Source organism: Neopelma chrysocephalum, unplaced genomic scaffold (genome assembly GCF_003984885.1).
Source record: "Neopelma chrysocephalum unplaced genomic scaffold, ASM398488v2 Primary Assembly neopelma1_25, whole genome shotgun sequence".
In the NCBI taxonomy this organism is placed as follows: domain Eukaryota; kingdom Metazoa; phylum Chordata; class Aves; order Passeriformes; family Pipridae; genus Neopelma; species Neopelma chrysocephalum.
Window position 1 is genome coordinate 10578286 of NW_020897694.1, and position 17415 is coordinate 10595700.

The following is a 17415-nucleotide window of genomic DNA, read 5'->3' on the forward strand; positions in this document are numbered from 1 at the left end:
CATTTCACACCATTTCCCCAGTATTCTCTTGGAGAAGCTGGCAGCCCAGGGCTTGGAAGGCCTGGGTAGAAACCTGTCTGGGTGGCTGGGCCCAGAGAGTGGTGGTGAACAGAGTTAAATCCACCTGGTGTCTGGTCACCACTGGTGTCCCCAGAGCTCAGTGCTGGGGCCAGTCCCATTTAATATCTTTATTGATGATTTGGATGAGGGGATCAAGTGCACCTTCCATCAGTTTGCAGAGGACACTGAGTTGGGTGGGAGTGTTGATCTGCTGGAGGGCAGGAAGGCTCTGCAGAGGGATCTGGACAGGCCAGATTGATGGGCTGAGGCCAACTGTTCAACAAGGCAAAGTGCTGGGTCCAGCACTTGAGTCACAACAACCCTGTGCAGTGCTACAGGCTGAGGGAAGAGTGGCTGAAAAGTGGCCCAGCAGAAAAGCACCTGGGGGTGCTGGTTGACGACCACTTGAACATGAGTCAGCAGTGGTGCCAGGGTCTAGTTGACAGGATAGTGTGGGGTCATGGGTGGGACTTGATGATCTCAGAGGTCTTTTCTAACTTGGTTCATTCTGTGATTCTGTGTGCCCAGGTGGCCAAGAAAGCCAACAGCATCCTGGCTTGTATCAGAAATAGTGTGGCCAGCGGGACCAGAGCAGTGATTGTCCTGTAACTTGTCACTTGTGAGGCCACACCTCAAATTCTGTGTCCAGTTCTGGGCCCTTCACTTCAAGAAAGGGAAGGTGCTGAGCATGTCCAGAGTAGGGCAATGGAGCTGCTGAAGGGTCTGGAGCACAAGTCTTATGAGGAGTAGCTGAGGGATCTGGGGCTGTTTATCCTGGAGAAAAGGTGGCCCGGGAGTATCTTATTACACTCTACAACTACCTGTAGCAAGGTGGGCATTGGCCTCTTCTCTCAAGTAACAAGAGACAGGACAAGAGAAAACGACCCCTACTTGTACCAGTGGAGGTTTCAATTGGATGCTAGGAAAAATTTCAACACAGAAAGGGTTGTCAAGCATTGGAACAGACTGTCCTGGGAAGTAATGGAGTCACCATGCCTGGAGGTATTAAAAGATGTGTGTATGTGGCACTTAGGGACATAGTTTAGTGGTGGACTTCACAGTGCTCGGTTAACAGTTGAACTATTGTAGTGGTTTGAGCCAGGTTTTCCCCCTGAAACTAGGAAAGTGGTAACCCCCAGGGGGTGGTGACCCTTGGGGCTTGACCCAATCAATGCTCCTGCAAAATATAAACATATCTCTGGAGACCGGAAAAGAAGTAGTGGTACTTGTTGTGAGAAGAAGAGGTGGCCATGTTGTGGTGAGGCCACGAGGAGAAGGGGCTCCGGCCCCTTGGGGGCCTCTGCCCCCCTCAGCCCCCAGTTGGGGGGCTGCAGGGACTTGGAACAGTGTTAGCTGGACTGAGTGCCTGTGGCTAGGAGCTGGGGGAGTTTTCTCCCCTGTAAGCAGAAGTGGGAGATGCTGGGAGCAGCGACGGAGCAGCAGCAGAACAGCAGTGTCCGAAGAGCAGTGGCAAAGAGCCAACTGATAAGAACCAAGAGAAGCAGCAGATGCCGGTATGCAACTGAAGCAGACACAGAGTTGTCTGAGGAAACGAAAAGAGCCAGCAGCAGAAAGCAGGACAAGAGACCCAAGCCAGCAGCAGGAAGAGAGTTTCGGAGGGTAAGAACTGGACAAACCAAAACCCCCAAACTCGCTAGAGACCCCTCTGAGAAAGAGGAGGGGGTGGAGGACTGAGTGGAGTCCTAAAGTGCAGTATGCACTACAGAGAGGAGCTAAAAAGCTCTGGCCTCCTGAGAGCTCAGCCAGGATGGCCAAAAGAATGTGTGTGGAGGGGGTGACCTTGGGCTTCCCCCCCCCCCTCCTTGCTGCAGCTTCAGAGAAGCTGGCAGCCATCTTTGAGGCAGAGCACAGAAGCTCTGTGAAGGGGCTTGATTTCCCCTGAAAATACCAGACTGTCACGAAGACCCCCATGCTTCGTGATATGACCGTGGTGGAACGACCTTGTCTGGGGTTACGTAGTCCACGGAAAGACCCCCGTTTTGAAGACGGAGGGCCGAGAGGGGCTTGGAGACCCCCCTCGTGTGTATTGGCAAGGATCCAGCTGCAACTGCTGCCTGGAAGAGAAGAAGAGAGCCTGCTGCCTAGAGAGAGCCTGCTGCTGACAGACTGGAAGGGGTCTTTTCTTCTTCTTCTCTCCTGGACTTTTATTTAGAGAGAGAAGAGATTGGGCCCATTGTAAATATTATTGTCATGGTAGAGATAGATATAGAGTTAAGATTGTATGCAGTGTATTATAGTATTTATTTATGTGTATAGTCTTTGTAATATATTCCTTCCCCCATATTGAGTCTCGTGTTTTTGTCTGGAAAACCCATCTCACATAGGGTTGAGACTGTGGGAGGGGGGCTAGGAATCAGAATTGGATTTTGGGCCTTGCTGAAACCATGACAACTATCAAACTTTAGAATGTAGTTTTCCCTCTATTTAAGATTCACCTGGATTATATGAAACTTTTAATATGAAAAAATATGGTTGGAAGAACTTACATCCCATGTTTTATTAGGAATTGGGGAATGCACAATTTTCATGGTGCTAATAAACCCTTTTACTGCTACTATATTAAACTGCTGAGCAGCTGATGATGCTATGTTGGGTCAGTACTTTGTAAATGAAACTATGGATTACAAAACTGTACTGGCAGTACAAAGAGATTATGAAAAGATGGAAGAGATTCTTAAAACTAGGAGTTGATTGAGCTAGGGAAGTAAAATATACAAACTAGGAGATTTCTTACATGATACAAAAATGGTTAAACAGAGTATGCAATCAGAAATTTGCTCAAGCAAGAGTTGTCAGAGATGTCCAGGTAGTTTAGAATAACAGATGAAAGTGCATTTCAGTCTGGATGAGGATTTTTCAACATTCAGACATCTGAAAAGTAGCCTGATTTTTTTTCCTTTTAAACAAAATAACAGCCTTCTATCCATTTTATTTGAGCGTTTAACACTGTTGAAAAGCAGTTGATTTACTTGGCATTTAATGTCAGCTATCCTTAAATTTTGTCACTGATGTGGCTGAAATTTCAAGCAAGTTAAAATTTTGCGACAGTAACCCTGCTGATGTTCTAAGTAGCTCTTGCTTCCTGCTTGCCTTTTTTGTGATGTGTGTGAACACTAAATTAGCCATGATTATTTTCTAAATCATCATCAGATTTTCCAAGTAGTAGATGAGGTAAACTCATCTTTTGTTCATCTGTTTGACCTTTATTCATTGGAAAGATGGGAGACTCCATGGTTCTCTCTGCTGGAGAAGCTGCCAATTTTTCCAGAGATTCCTCCAGCTCATGTCTGAGTTCATCTTCAGAATCTTCAAAATTTCTGCAAAATAAAACAAAATAATTATATTAAGTAAATATAACTTTGTTACAAACCTTTCTCCTTTCAATGTCTTTCCGATTTTTTTAAAACACTCTATAAAGAATATACATGCAACACATATAATATGAACTGTTTCTTTTCTCCTTGTGAGATTATTTACCTGTATTTATAAAGCAAGAGAAAGGAGCTGCAAAGCCATTAATAATTAATATTTTTGCATAATGTAATTTTTAATGACAGCATTGGCTGTGGCATATTAAATTACAGAATTAAAAGTTAAATTAGCAGACTCTGTAAGTAAGCTTTTTCATTTATGAATTTAAAATAACACAAAAAAAAGCTTTAGGCAATGCAAGCTGTCATTTCATGAAAACTGTTCAGTTGTGTGGATTTTTCTTCTGATGTGCTTGACTTACGTGTCTTCATCATCTGATCTTGGCTCAAGTCTGCCTTCATCAACAGCAACAGCAGAGCATGTTTCTGAATCATCTTTCTTGCTTTCTTTTGGAGGCAACAGAGTTAATTTCCCTTCTGGAAAGGAAGAGAAACTTTCCTTCAGTTGTGTAATAGAAAACTGTAAAAGTGTGTAAAGTAATAGCAAATTAGTAAATGCTTGAATTGTTTTGTTGTTGTTCAAATCACAACAATGTAAATCCCATGCTTCTGTTGATCACGTTTTAGTCATTGGTTTGTAACTTCTGGTTCATGGAACCTAGTGTGTTTGTAGATCATAAGCAAGGGACTATGAAAGTTAAGAAAGGCAATCTGATGTTATTAGATTTAAGTTCCCAATACAGGGATCTCTATATTCAGTGGAAAACAGGGGACTAGTGTTTGGGAAAGTCTGAAAATTACTACTTGGATGTAGCTATGGTTACCTAAAAATGCTTCCTTCCAAAGACTGAAGGGCAAACCTAACCTAAAGGTGTGAGAACAATGCTAAGAGTTGTTACTTTAGTACAAAGACTAAAATTCTGCATGTGATCCAACAGAAATCTGTCTGTTTGGGTAACACTGTGCTTCACAATGTCAGCTTGAGTGAAAGGGCAGAACTGGGTATTGAGAGAATGCCATTTTTTAATAAATGTAATAGATAAGAACAACAGCAATTAGAATACCCATGTGACTTACTCTTCTTTAACCCTGTCAACTGTTAACAGTGAAAAGTGGTTTGAGTTTTATTTTGGCATGGGTGTTTTTTTTAATGTGTAAGCAATAAAGCTAGTCTTAGGAGAGGGATTTAGCTAGCACAATTAGCTAGTTTTGCCCCCAAGATGGGGTAGTTTTAAAAGACCTTATTGTGCTATGAGATAAAAGGTTTGTGAGATATAATTAGCAGGAAAGGGCTGACTGCACAGTTGCAAATGAAAGATATTTCTGACAATACATTAAAGTTGTTGAAACTTGGCATGTACAATTTGCTTGCTCAGAAGTCCTGTCATCCAATTATACGTTCAGCAGATTGGCAACTGTGCATAAGCCCACAATCTCCAGTTACATATACAGCATCTTTCTGTGGAAAATACTCTGGCTTTTTAGCCAAGAACTTTGATGAAAAGTAAATGTAATTTTTAAAACAGTCTGTTACTTTAGAAAAGTGCACTGCAGTATAAGTGAGTTTGAATCCATTTCAGTGTCAGCTATATCAGCATGGACCATGTTGTAAAGTAAGTCACCACTGATTTAAGTCACCATATACTACAATTTACATTGTATAAATGCTTTTTACAGGGTTCTTCAACCTCAACAGTTGCAGGGGCTAGATCCAGGTTTGTGGTACCTGCCAACTTACCTCTGACTACCCAAGCAAACAAAAGAGTTACACATGACAGTCACAGACATAAAGTAGGGCTTGCCCTTTTCCCTGCTATTGAAAACAGCAACATCCTGTAAGAGGTCTTTTAATGTTTCAGGACAGAGCACAGGCTCTGCCCATGTTTTTCTAGTTTGCCAACCGTTTGAAGATGTTAGTTCTCATCACAGACCCCCTGCCAATCATAGAAGAAATAATACACTAAAGATGGACATGCAGAATTTACAGTAAAAAAACATCCTACCTATTTCTTCTTCAAGACAGATAAAGGAATCATTAGACAGCTCTGCTTCTGCTAAGATGTTCAGGAGAGTCTCTGGTGGTGTTTGTTTCCACTGCTTCCTGCTTTCTGGGATGTCTTCAGGCAGAATAGCATGGTCAGCTGAAGAACAGAAAAGTTCTCAGGTCACTAAAGCATGACTGTAGGTTGGCACTGTCTTTTGTCAGATTCAGACTTTCTAGTCTTGACATGGATTTCTTCCTTTTTTTAATCCTGGAACCTATATATTTTTTCCCTTTATGAAAAAAAAAATTGCTGAATTTTTTATAAGTACTTGATCTGATCGATATTGTAGAGAAAAAATAGTTTGGACAATGTCTAACTCCAGTTTTAATGCTTAAGTAACTGTTTATTAAGCCTAGAATAGACAAGTGCAGTTTCATCAAGCAGTCCTTGCTCTGAAACTTATTGGCTTCTTGGGGCTGAAAAAGCTTCAAAGAAGTTCTTGTTTCTTTTGTGCCCTGTGATCTTTCATCTAAGGCAGAATGAACAAAAGTTGGTGTGTTCATAATATTCTGCTTTGTCTTCACTTTGCATGCAAACTCTTTAGGTTATTTTTTACGTATCTGGGGAGTTTGGATCATGCTGGAAGGCTAGAAGAGCTCCTTGTTTGCAGCAACTAGTCACTGGAGATATCTATCTGCCTGCGAATATATGCACTGGTACCGTAAGAAGCTTAGCGATTAGCCTCTTCTGAAATGGTGTGTCACTGCAGCCACCCCTGGGTGAGCCTGCACTTGTGCCTGGGTAGCACCACTGCTGTGTGCAGGGCGGAAACAGAACTCCACTACACTATGGGTTATGAGTTCACAACTCACTGCCCTAGTTCTTGTGTGTCATCAGCTCAAGGCCCGAGAGTTGATTAGTTGCATAGACTGGCATTTTTAGCCGTTGTTACCCAGGCCACAGAGTAATTCATAAAATGCACCCTTAATATGTAAAAGCAACACAGCATGATTACAATGATAGAGGGGAAAATAATGACGGTATTCTGTGGCTTAACATGTACAATAACCTCTGTTATTATGAAGTCCTGCAACTAAAAGCATGCCAGATCATGTGAACATTCAGGTGTGGATGAGTTCAATCTTGCTGAATTTTAGAAGCTCACTACTTTCACTGAAAGCCAAAACTTTCTTACCAAGTTCATCCTCAGCCATAGTAGGACATAGAGATGTGACATCAGCATCAGCTAAAAAATTCAGTAGTGTCTGAGGGGCTCCAGTTTGCCAATGTTTCCTGGTTTTTTTTGTATCATCTATGTCATTAGACTCTTAAGGGTAAGAAAAAGAGGAGGCAAAGTTATTTCATTTTTTTTAAGTAGATTTCAAGGTGATTAAAATAGTATGTGACATAAAGAGAGAGTTCATCAGATAAACTTGCTATAGCCTGGAGTTACTGAATTTACCTAACTCCTATGTAATTTTCATTACATTTGAGTACTAATACTCAGCATTGCATTTCCCCAAGAAATACCTGTTTGGTATCCAGACAGTTCTTCCAAAGCTCTGTCTATATGATTTTCATGAACTTCCACCAATTTCTCCTTAAGATTCTCACCATCCACAAAACTTGAAGTCTCACTGAGTTTATCTAGTATCTGCAAAAAGCAATAGGTTACTCTGGAAACAGAACACAAATATGGTACAACAACTAATCACTCCTCATTTTACTGTGTTTGCCAGACAACCTCATATATGCACAGGAAAATTGTGTAACAAAAAGTGAAGCAGCAGAACTCAAAAGTCACCTTGTGATTTGGGTATCAGAGGGCTGCATGGGGCTCTGCAGAGATGTGAAAAAACAGAATGACAAAATAGTGCTTTATAAATTAAAATATAGATACTAGAAATATCATATATTTTCTATGTTACCATTAGAAATATTTTTTTAAAATTTAATATACTAATACAAAATTAGTAGGTAGCTATTACACGATGATCAGCCACAAATGTCATTCTAATAAATGAAATCACATAAATGTTGTCTGTAGTCTCTCTCATACTTTTTATAAATAACAGCTGGTTCATATCAATGTTATTCTTGCTTTGTGATACAATACTAGTAAAAAGAAACAGAAATGTTCCAAAACAACTTACAAATCAAATTCAGCATTTGCAGACTAACTCAATTTTGAGATAATTTCTTCTTCTCAAGCTCAATTTATGAAATATAAATACTTGCAATCCTTCATCTTTAACCATGATTGAGCCAGATATCACCCAATTTTCTTCCAAGCAATTATCCTCTTGAAGAAGTTCAGATATATGCAACATGTCAACAAATCCTCAACAGGAAGTTTATATATATGCTTGTATATATATATTGTTATAACGATAGCAAAGGTAGAGGATGATGGTAATGGAAACAAATCTTAGATTGTGGAGCTGCCATGGTTTCAGATAACTAATGTAAATTCTTTGCATATAATTACACTGTACCTCTGCTTCTTGAATGCTGTCTTCTTCAGGAACACAAACATCTAAATTAATTTCAAACTTTACTCCTCCCTAAAGAAAATTCACGTCATTAATTTAGTTTATTAAATAAAAACATATAATTAAAAGTACACCATTTATATGGAACTACAAATTTGAAAATTATTCTTCTACTGAAAATAACATTTATTCAATAATATTTTCCTTCTATTTAACAAGATCAAAGTTGAACAAATTGGTCGAAAATAGACTTCCTTAAATATAGATTATCTTATTTTAGTGATATTTTGAAATGATTGCATCCAGTTTTGATTTGAAGGAAGAGTGTCTTTGATGATAATTTCATTCACATCCTTGCATTACACAGACGTGGTTCTTACAGCTGGTTCTCAACCAGTGCTAGAAGTTGAGTACTGTACTGCTTCCATGCAATATTTCACAAAAGACCTTTAGTCCACTTCACAATGATCTTACGGTCAGAAACCTTCCTGATATCTTATGTGCATTTCCACTCAATTCCTTTCTTTCTCCTTCTATAATTTAAAAAGCACTATAGAGAAAAATCTTATATAACAAAATGTTAGAAATTAGCAGCCTGACTTGACTTCACTTAAACTTTTAATAAACATGAGTTCCCATGCACTACTAATACACTTTGATATAAAAAGGAGTAGGTAGGGATTGATTACTATGTAGGAATATCTAAACAGAGTCTCCCTCAAATGGTCAGAAAAGCTCATTTATTTTCTTAGTGATTCTGTCTTCTCATATAAACTTTTAACAAACTGTAGACCAGCACTCTCAATTGACTCTCAAATAACTTGATTTCCAGAACTACTATAATAATACAATAATTTGAAATGCACAGACCTAAGAAGAAAATGGAAAAAGGAATAACAATAAGGATGGATACCTTTCTGTTATGTTTTTTTTCTAAGATTTTTTGGTATTGCTTATGCTGGACTCGGACTTGTTCAAAGTTTTCTTCCATGTCCTGGAAGGAAAGAAAAAAACTCCAGTTTAAAATACACTCTTTGTAACCAGAATATGTGTATACCCTGTAAAGAAAGAGACATTTAAGTAACAAATATAGTCATTAATCTGCTTGTATATATATCTGTAAGAATATTCCATTCATTGCCAATTCTGACTTATCTGGCAAAATGAAAAATAGAAAATCTTGAAAAAAGTGCAAACCTCTGATTTTTCAAAAACCTATGTTTGAAAGATACAGTACCATGTCAAGAAAATAAATAATACATCTTTTATTTTTTTTATGATCACATGCAAAATGACTCAGGGTCATTTCATTCTGGAAGACTTTGGAAGTTATGAAAATCAAGATTTTAGTGGAAACCTATGCCTATAGAAAGTATAGTCATGTTTCATAATATCTTGTTTTCTGGTAACATCTTAAATACATTTAATGACTCCTTTTAATATTCTTATGTCTTCTGTTAGGACACTCAGATAAAAGCAAAGTAAATAATAGTATACAGCTCCTTCAGCACTCTGTGGTGATTAGTGTATGTCTTCAACCTCAGGCAAAATCACAATAGATTTTACTTTTTAAAAAATCTATGCAGTTTCTCCAGTAGATAGAGAGCCCAGAAAATAAAGTGACATCAAGCAGGTCCAAAATTTGATGTTTCTTTTTCATTATCATGCATTTCCCCTTAAATCCCTTGGAATATAATTTCTCCCCTAACATGACTCTAGCTGCCTAAAACCCACTTCATCTCATCCAGTGGTACAAATTCATTTTAGTAAAAGTCAGATCCAGGATCATTGAATAGGATCCTACTAATATTGGCAGGTTCGGCTGAAGTTCCAGTTGCAATAAGGTAGTAATGTCTGTCACTGGCTAATGTATTCTAGCATAAAAAAGAAAAAAAGTAAATATGACTGCCTGTATGTTTGAGCTTTGTTACCTGGAGTATTCGGGCTCTAAATCTGAATTCTTTTATATGGCTGTGGTATTCTTCACGAATTTTCTGCAGTTGTTTCAGGTACTCCTATTAAAGAACAGTACAGTAGAATACATATGTATTACAAATACATTAAAAAAATAACAGTAGCTAAACAAAATATTCTATCAAATTGTATATACAAGAAAAAAAGGGATCGGTGTGCCCTTTATTGACAATTTTACAGAATGCTTGATACTTTCTGTTAGAGGACATTTTGGGGTTAAAACACATCCAGACTCTAACCTTTAAGCTTTCCAGACTCTTATGCTTTTCTATAGAATTTTGTCTAAACCAGCTAAGAATAACCCAAGGACTGTCTGAGTACAGATGTGAAGGTTGCAATCCAAATATAGAGGACTAGAAATTATGAAGACAAAAAATTATGTAATATTTGTTGTATGGCAATTTGCTACCTATAACAAAACAAATTCTGGTAATCTTTTCTTGAAGTACCTTCAACATTCCTATGCTTTGAAGCAAAAACTTCAATTTTGGCTAAAATATAATTTTTTCTGTTAAGGACACCTCTGTTATTGTTTATACCCCAATTTGCCTACATTACAAATGGACAAATCTGTAAAATATTTTTTTTTCATATTTAGTACATATAGTACATATTTAGTACGTTGTGGAACTAAACGGTAACAGTTTCTGGAGAATGTGTAAATGATGAGTATGTTCTAAAGTCTGACCATTATGTAAAAGTTAATATATTCATATTTATTCTGACATTTTTTAATAAATCAAAGACAGAAAGATTAAATTTATTTACATATGCTCACATAAGAAAGAAGTATCAGTTTGTTTTCTCTGTCACCCAAAAGCAAAACTACAAAAGTATGTTGTTTCTCTATAAAAAGATGGGAAAAGAATGGAAAAGAATCAATTATGGAAAAGAGAATCTGATGAAAAAGAATAAATTAATATGCAAAGATTACTACTATTAAGGAGTGTAAGAAGACAGCTTGAAGCGGCTAAGGAAAAGGTTACATTTACCTGTTCTTTCATTTCATTCTTTCTAGATATGTCCTGCTGATGGTTTTTCAGATCCTCTTCCTTTATTTTCTGCTGCCGTATTTGGTCATGACATGGGTCAGCAGAGGATGGTCGCAGCCCCTGTGGATGTACAAATAAATCCCAGAGAAAAGGAATTGTCATTTAGAATCCTCTCCTTCAGTGCTCACTCAGTGCACTCTCCCTGTTGCACTGAAGAACACAGTAAGGCAAGTGTACATTTTTAGAGGAAAAAGTTACAGTAGAATTTTACATTGTTACAGTTTCGTATTAGAAAATAAAACCTCAAGATGAGCATTGCAGAGCAGAGCAGGGAATTTGCTAGAGCAAAACCTTCTACCTGTCAGAGTTAGTTTGATATTAGACATCAGTTCATCTTTGGATTTTCATTCACTTCCTTTTACAGATTTTATTCTGTGATTCAGTATTTACTTACCAGCTGTTTTTCCGCTTTAATCTTGTACTGTTGAGCTTCAAAACGCCTTTGAAGAAATTCTGCAGTCCTGAGAGAAGAAAGTGATGTTCATATACAAATTTTATTTCACAGACTCTGCTATCTTCTGCACAAGTAATTCTCTGTATGTTCTATCACATATGACAAACAAAGCTCTCTTTGTACTGCATGAATATATAAATATGGATAAAATACATGTAAATATGGCGCAACAGTAAAATGAAACATATACTCTTCAGGCATGCCCCTTCCTATTACTTCAGCTACATTAGCCTTCTGAAGAGTGCAGCAAAGTCCTTCACCACCTTTTATTTGTTAAATGGCATATCAAAGTGTTAATGAAAATAAAACTGATTTCCGTGATCCCCAAAATGAGTGAAAACTGTCAGAATGGAGGTTGTGTATTCAGCCACCTTTTTATTGTCTTTCTCCCCTGTGCCTAATTCTATCAGTCTAACTGTATTTGTGTAGTTTCTAAACTTTTACTTTGTTTTTTGATATAATCATCAGTCACTTGTAAGTTCCCTGTTTTCTATTTAAATTTTCTTGTGCCACAGGGAGCCAAACTGAATTGACTTTGTCCTTAAATAAGGCACCAGAAACTCAGGTCAGAAAAGATGTTCTAAAACTGATGATCCCTAACTGAAACATTCTAAACACTGCCGACATTGAATGAAAATTAATGATTCAGTCAACCTTAAAGGAAAGCTTTGAAAGTAGGCTGTATTAAAAGTCCCTCCTCAAGGTTTTCAAAGTTCATCCACACCTAAAATGGCCAGTCACAGAATGAACAGGCAATCTCCTAAGTAATGAAAAGGTTATATCTCTACTTTGTAAGAGAAAGACTTTGAAGTAAACAATCTGCTGGAGAAAGGGTCTTTATATCTGATCCTTCCCCTGTACTCTGCATTGGTGAGGCCACACCTTGAGTATTGTGTTCAGCTCTGGGCCCCTCAGTTCAGGAAGGACATTGAGGTGCTGGAGCGGGTCCAGAAAAGAGCAACGAGGCTGGTGAAGGGACTTGAGCACAAGTCCTACGAGGAGAGGCTGAGGGAGCTGGGGTTGTTTAGTCTGGAGAAGAGAAGGCTTAGAGGCGACCTCATCACTCTCTTCAACTACCTGAAGGGAGGTTATAGCCAGGCGGGGGTTGGTCTCTTCTCCCGGGCAACCAACAATAGGACAAGGGGACATGGGCTCAAGCTCTGCCAGGGGAGGTTTAGGTTAGATGTTAGGAAAAAATTCTTTACAGAGAGGGTTATCAGACATTGGAACGGCCTACCCAGAGAGGTGGTGGATTCACCATCCCTGGAGGTTTTTAAAAAGAGATTGGACGTGGCCCTTAGTGCCATGATATAGTAATTGGAGTTGGATCAGGGGTTGGACTTGATGATCTTGGAGGTCTCTTCCAACCCTACCTATTCTATGATTCTATGATTCTATGAAACAGAAATATAAGCTCTGCAGGAAAAAAAAATAATAATTTTCATGGCCTGCCTCTCACTCCTGTTCCTCCAGTGCAGAACTTTTAATCTTTATATAGTTCTGATCCTGGTGTGAAGGAATGACAGTGTTTATGCTTGATCTGATCAGAAAGTCTACAAAAATCCTGTGTTTTGCTTCTTACCCAATAAAAGACTGGGCTGAGATTCGGGACACATTTTGACAGTGAAATGTCAAACATCAGGACAAGACATTCAGAAGGAATTTCTGAACAAACAGGAACAGGAATTCTATTGTTGTGTAACAAACTTAAATAAAAAAGAAAAATCAAAGACGAAGCAGAGAAGGAAGTCTACTAAATGAGCTATGTCCAGTGTTACCTACTCAGGAAGGCTGATAGGTCAGAATATGCATGACAGTTCACCACTTATAAATGGAGTGAAAATTACCAGTCAGGGGGTGGTGGTGCAGGTGCAGCTTGTCCTTTTAGTTTATAGTATTCTTCAACTCTTTGGCTGATATGAGAAAGGTCATCATGTGCATTAGCTTTCCTCTGTAAGTTGTCAAGCTTCTCATAGTAATGACCATAATGGCCACATACTCTGATACTTTCTGGCCTTTCTGCCACATTAAATCTGGAGGTCTGTGGCTGAAAATACAATAAATTATGTTAATTTACCTGTTCTCATTTGTAACAGTACAAGTTTGAATTCAATTCCTGTCCTCCCCAGTCTGAGCTGCATGGTAATATAGGCTGTCTACAGTACAGTTAGTGTAAGTTTTCCAAATCCTTTCACATATAACCCAGAAACTTCCTAACTCCTAAGAGTTTATGTAATCTTGTCTTTTCCTTTTTCCCTGTTCCATCAGCTCCTCTCATTAAGCAGCAGCCCAAATCATTGTGCAAATCAATCAGCATGGGGCTTTGTACTCCGTATACTCTGTAGTGTCATTGTCCTAGAGTTAGTTCATTGTTCTGAAGCCTAAAGCGCTGAATTATTTCCAAGAGAGTCTCTTTTTGACATGCGGTAGCCAGGGAAACCTGGAATATAGTTTTGGGCAGTATATGCATTGATTGCTGCTTTCAGAGGAGCACTGTGCTACTTCATTTCACATCTCTTTGATTATGTGCCTGCGGGAGTTTGGCTTTCATTTCTCCAAGTCCTTACTGTGATGAAACATCCCTGTATTTCTCCTTTGCTACAAGACTGTCGTTTCCATTTCTTATAAGGACAATGGAGAGAAGACCATTGTCTAGCTGCCACTGCATGATATAAGTGTGGTCAGACATCCACAGTTTTTTCCATGGTGGGAGACTATACAGTGCACGAGAAAAACGCTGCATTTTGCTTACTTTCTTCCATAAATGTAAAAGCATCTAAGTATCTGTTCCATAGATGGTAAATGCTTTAACTATTCCTCCCTGTTTTCCTTCTTAGAAACACTGAGAATAGGCTTATGTACCTATAGTCTAGTCCAGATTACAGTAAAATATAAATTCATATCTGTATAAGAAGAAAATTTTCAACTGTCAATAAAGTTGCCAAGGAAGAGGCAACCTCAAAAAGTGTTTATTGTGTTCCTCATTGAAAGAAGTTTTACAGTATGGTATCCAGAAGTATGGTAATCCCAAGCAAATCAGGCCATCTGAATGAATGTCAGAGTATCAAGAACTGTGACTAGTGAAGCAGACACCAGGAAGTCATGCTTGACCAACTCAGTAACATTCTACAGTCAAATGACTGGCTTGATAGCAAATGGGAGAGCAGTGGGTATTTCCTACCAGGCAACTGCCTTCAGGGAAGCTTTTGACACTGTCTGCATAAGGTCCTCATAGAGAAGCTGATGAAGTATGGTCTAGATGGGTAGGCAGTGAAACTTACTGAAAACCAGCTGAATCCCCATGTCAGGAGGGTGGTGATCAAGGTATGAAGCCCAGTTGAAGGCCAGTAATCAGCAGTACACCCCAGAGGTAGGTCCAATCCTATCCAACATATTCACTATCGATTTGGATTATGGGGATATTGGGGCAGAGTGCACCTTCAGCAAGTTTGCTGATAACACCAAACTGGGAGGAGTGGCTGATACACTAGAGGGTTGTGCTGCCGTCCAGAGAGACCACAACTGGCTAGAGAAATGGGATGACAGAAACTTCATGGAGTTCAACAATGGAAAGTGGTAAGTCCCACACTATGCACCAGTACGTGCTTGGGAGCCACCCAGCTGGGAAGCAGCTTAGCAGAAAAGAACCTGGGGGGCCTGGTGGGCACCAAGTGGACCATGAGCTAACAATGTGCCCCTGCTACAAAGAAGGTAAATGATATCCTGGTTTGTATTACACAAAGTATTCCCAGCAGGTGATCTCTCCCTTCTACTCAGCACTGGAGAGGCCACACCTGGAGTGCTGTGTCTAATTCTGAGCTCTTCGGTATAAGAGAGACAGGGACATATTAGAAGTCCAATGAAGGGTCACAAAGATGATTAAGGGACTGGAGCATTTCTCCTATGAGGAAAGGCTGAAAGGCTCAGACTCTTAAGCCTGGAGAAGGTTCAGGTGAGATCTTACCAAAGTTTATAGATACCTGAAGGGAGGGTGCAAAGAGGATGGAGCCAAGGTCTTTCCACTGGTACCCAGAGACAGAAACAGAGGCAATGGGCACAAACTGCAACACAGGAGGTTCCCTCTGAACATTCAGAAAACATTTTTTCATTGTGAGGGATGACTGAGCACTGGCACAGGTTGCCCAGAGAGGTTGTGAATCTCCATCTTTCTTGAAATTCAAAAGCTATCTGGACATGGTCCTGTACAACTGGATCTGGATGACCCTGCTTGAGCAGGGGTATAGACAAGGTGATGTCCATAAGTCCTTTCCAATCTCAACTATTCTGTGATTCTGTGAATCCTGAAGCAATGCATTCAAAGGTATGACACTATGCAAGCACCCCTGCAATCGCAAACTTTTTGCTTCATGTGGATGTCGAAAGAATGTGGGGACATTCCCAGTGCAGGTGAACTGTGAAAGAAATTCTGCCTTTGATTACAGCACTGCACAGTGAAAGGAAACTTAAACTTTCTAACTTAATCCATCTCTGGATTCTAATTGGATATGCACAAATGTAACTATGAGGAAAACTAAATCCTATATTCTGCACAGGGCCAGTATTATCCATAGGTAGCGTAAGTGATTGCATGACGGATGCAATCCTGGGAACTCCATGTTCCCTGTTGTCAGTTAAGCTACTGTAACTACAACGTGCAGATCTGGGAGCTCCCAGATCCTAAAAGTGCTTTGCTTATGTTCACCATCACCCAAGGCAGTACTACATGCTCTTGAAGATAAACATAACAGTGTGAAGTGATTCCAAGTAAGAAACTGGACAAAGCATACAGCTGATATCCTGTCTGAGGAAAGAAGGAGGTGTAAAACAAGTGAGAGACAAAAGTGGTTGTGAAAAAGTGGGGCTTGGATGTGGGAGAAGGCTGTCATTAATAAGTATCTGAGCTAAGTGCAGTGAGTGCTAGTGGTTTTGCCCAAGAATGGGTTCTCAGAAGGACAGAAGGAATAGGATCAGTGTATTTGCTTCTACAAAAAAACTGCAATTACAGATATTACTTGCCTTTGTGCAAACATAAATGCAAAGCACGCCCAACTCCTTTTGTTACAAAGGACCATACCAAAGCAGCCTACATTCAGTGTTTCCTACTTAGGCTTTCAAAAACACCTCTTTTGAGGCTTTAGGAGCAATGAACTGTCTCTACTGACTTCGAGTAGGCACTGAACTAAATTTAATACATTTTAATGAAGCCATTTAAAGGCTAAGAGCAGGCATTTGCCTTCTGAAGATGATTATATATTATAGTAATGTGGAGGCATTTCAGTACCTGAAAAATAAGCTGTTGCCCTCTTGAAGGGGGTTTCCATTCATTTCTTCGAAATAATTCTTGTTTCTTGACATGCATCACCATTCCAGATTCCAGAGAGACTTGGTCCTGAATTCTTGTTTTTTGAAGTTTATATGCTTTTTAACAGTAAGAGATTAAAGTTACATTCTGTGCTCTCTACGTGATTAATGATCACGTGGTTTCAAACCATAGCAAGGTGTCTACGCCTAACGGTGACAGGTTGGGCCAACAAACACTCCTTACATCCTTTCATCATCATCACCACCATCACCATACTTCACACTTCCTAGGCGTTCTGCTTTTCATTCTTAGAATGACATGCTTTTGAAAACATGATTGACATTCACATAAAGTGGATCTTACTGATTAGTTTTGCAAAACACACTGAATAAAAGGGAGACCTCTATGAACTAGAGTGCTGATTTCATGCTAGTACCAAGAACGAAAACAGGAGATCTGATTCATAGGCTCAGTTTTCATTGGAGGTCAGGTCTACCTTCTTAGGCATTCCCTTCCTAAACCTAGCCCTCGGTACCCCAAAAATCACTAGGTAATGTTGTAGTACTCGTGAAGTTTGAAAAGGGCTGAAAAGTGAAAAATCTACATCATGAGTTCCCTGTGTAGGAGAATACAAGTACATACCATTCCTCTTTGGTCAGTCAGTATTTTGCAAGTATCTTAGCTGCAATAATGAAAAGTGATGA

General features: G+C 39.2%; 1 protein-coding gene across 3 annotated transcripts in view; it reads right to left on the reverse strand.

Annotated features, from left to right (window-relative positions):
* Positions 1–2563: 2563 nt before the first annotated feature.
* NEK5 (NIMA related kinase 5) overlaps positions 2564–17415 on the reverse strand; it is a 29918-nt gene continuing 15066 nt past the window's right edge. For 2 of the 3 annotated variants that reach the window (XM_027674431.1, XM_027674433.1), the window contains 12 exons: positions 16691–16827; positions 13257–13456; positions 11350–11416; positions 10896–11015; positions 9861–9944; positions 8843–8923; positions 7933–8001; positions 6968–7091; positions 6633–6764; positions 5456–5593; positions 3815–3929; positions 2564–3398 (listed from right to left, as the gene is read on the reverse strand). In XM_027674431.1, the coding sequence (XP_027530232.1) occupies positions 3200–3398; positions 3815–3929; positions 5456–5593; positions 6633–6764; positions 6968–7091; positions 7933–8001; positions 8843–8923; positions 9861–9944; positions 10896–11015; positions 11350–11416; positions 13257–13456; positions 16691–16827 (1466 nt within the window). In that variant the 3' untranslated portion in view covers positions 2564–3199. The remainder of the gene's footprint in view (positions 3399–3814; positions 3930–5455; positions 5594–6632; positions 6765–6967; positions 7092–7932; positions 8002–8842; positions 8924–9860; positions 9945–10895; positions 11016–11349; positions 11417–13256; positions 13457–16690; positions 16828–17415) is intronic. The other variant, XM_027674432.1, reaches the window with a different exon arrangement.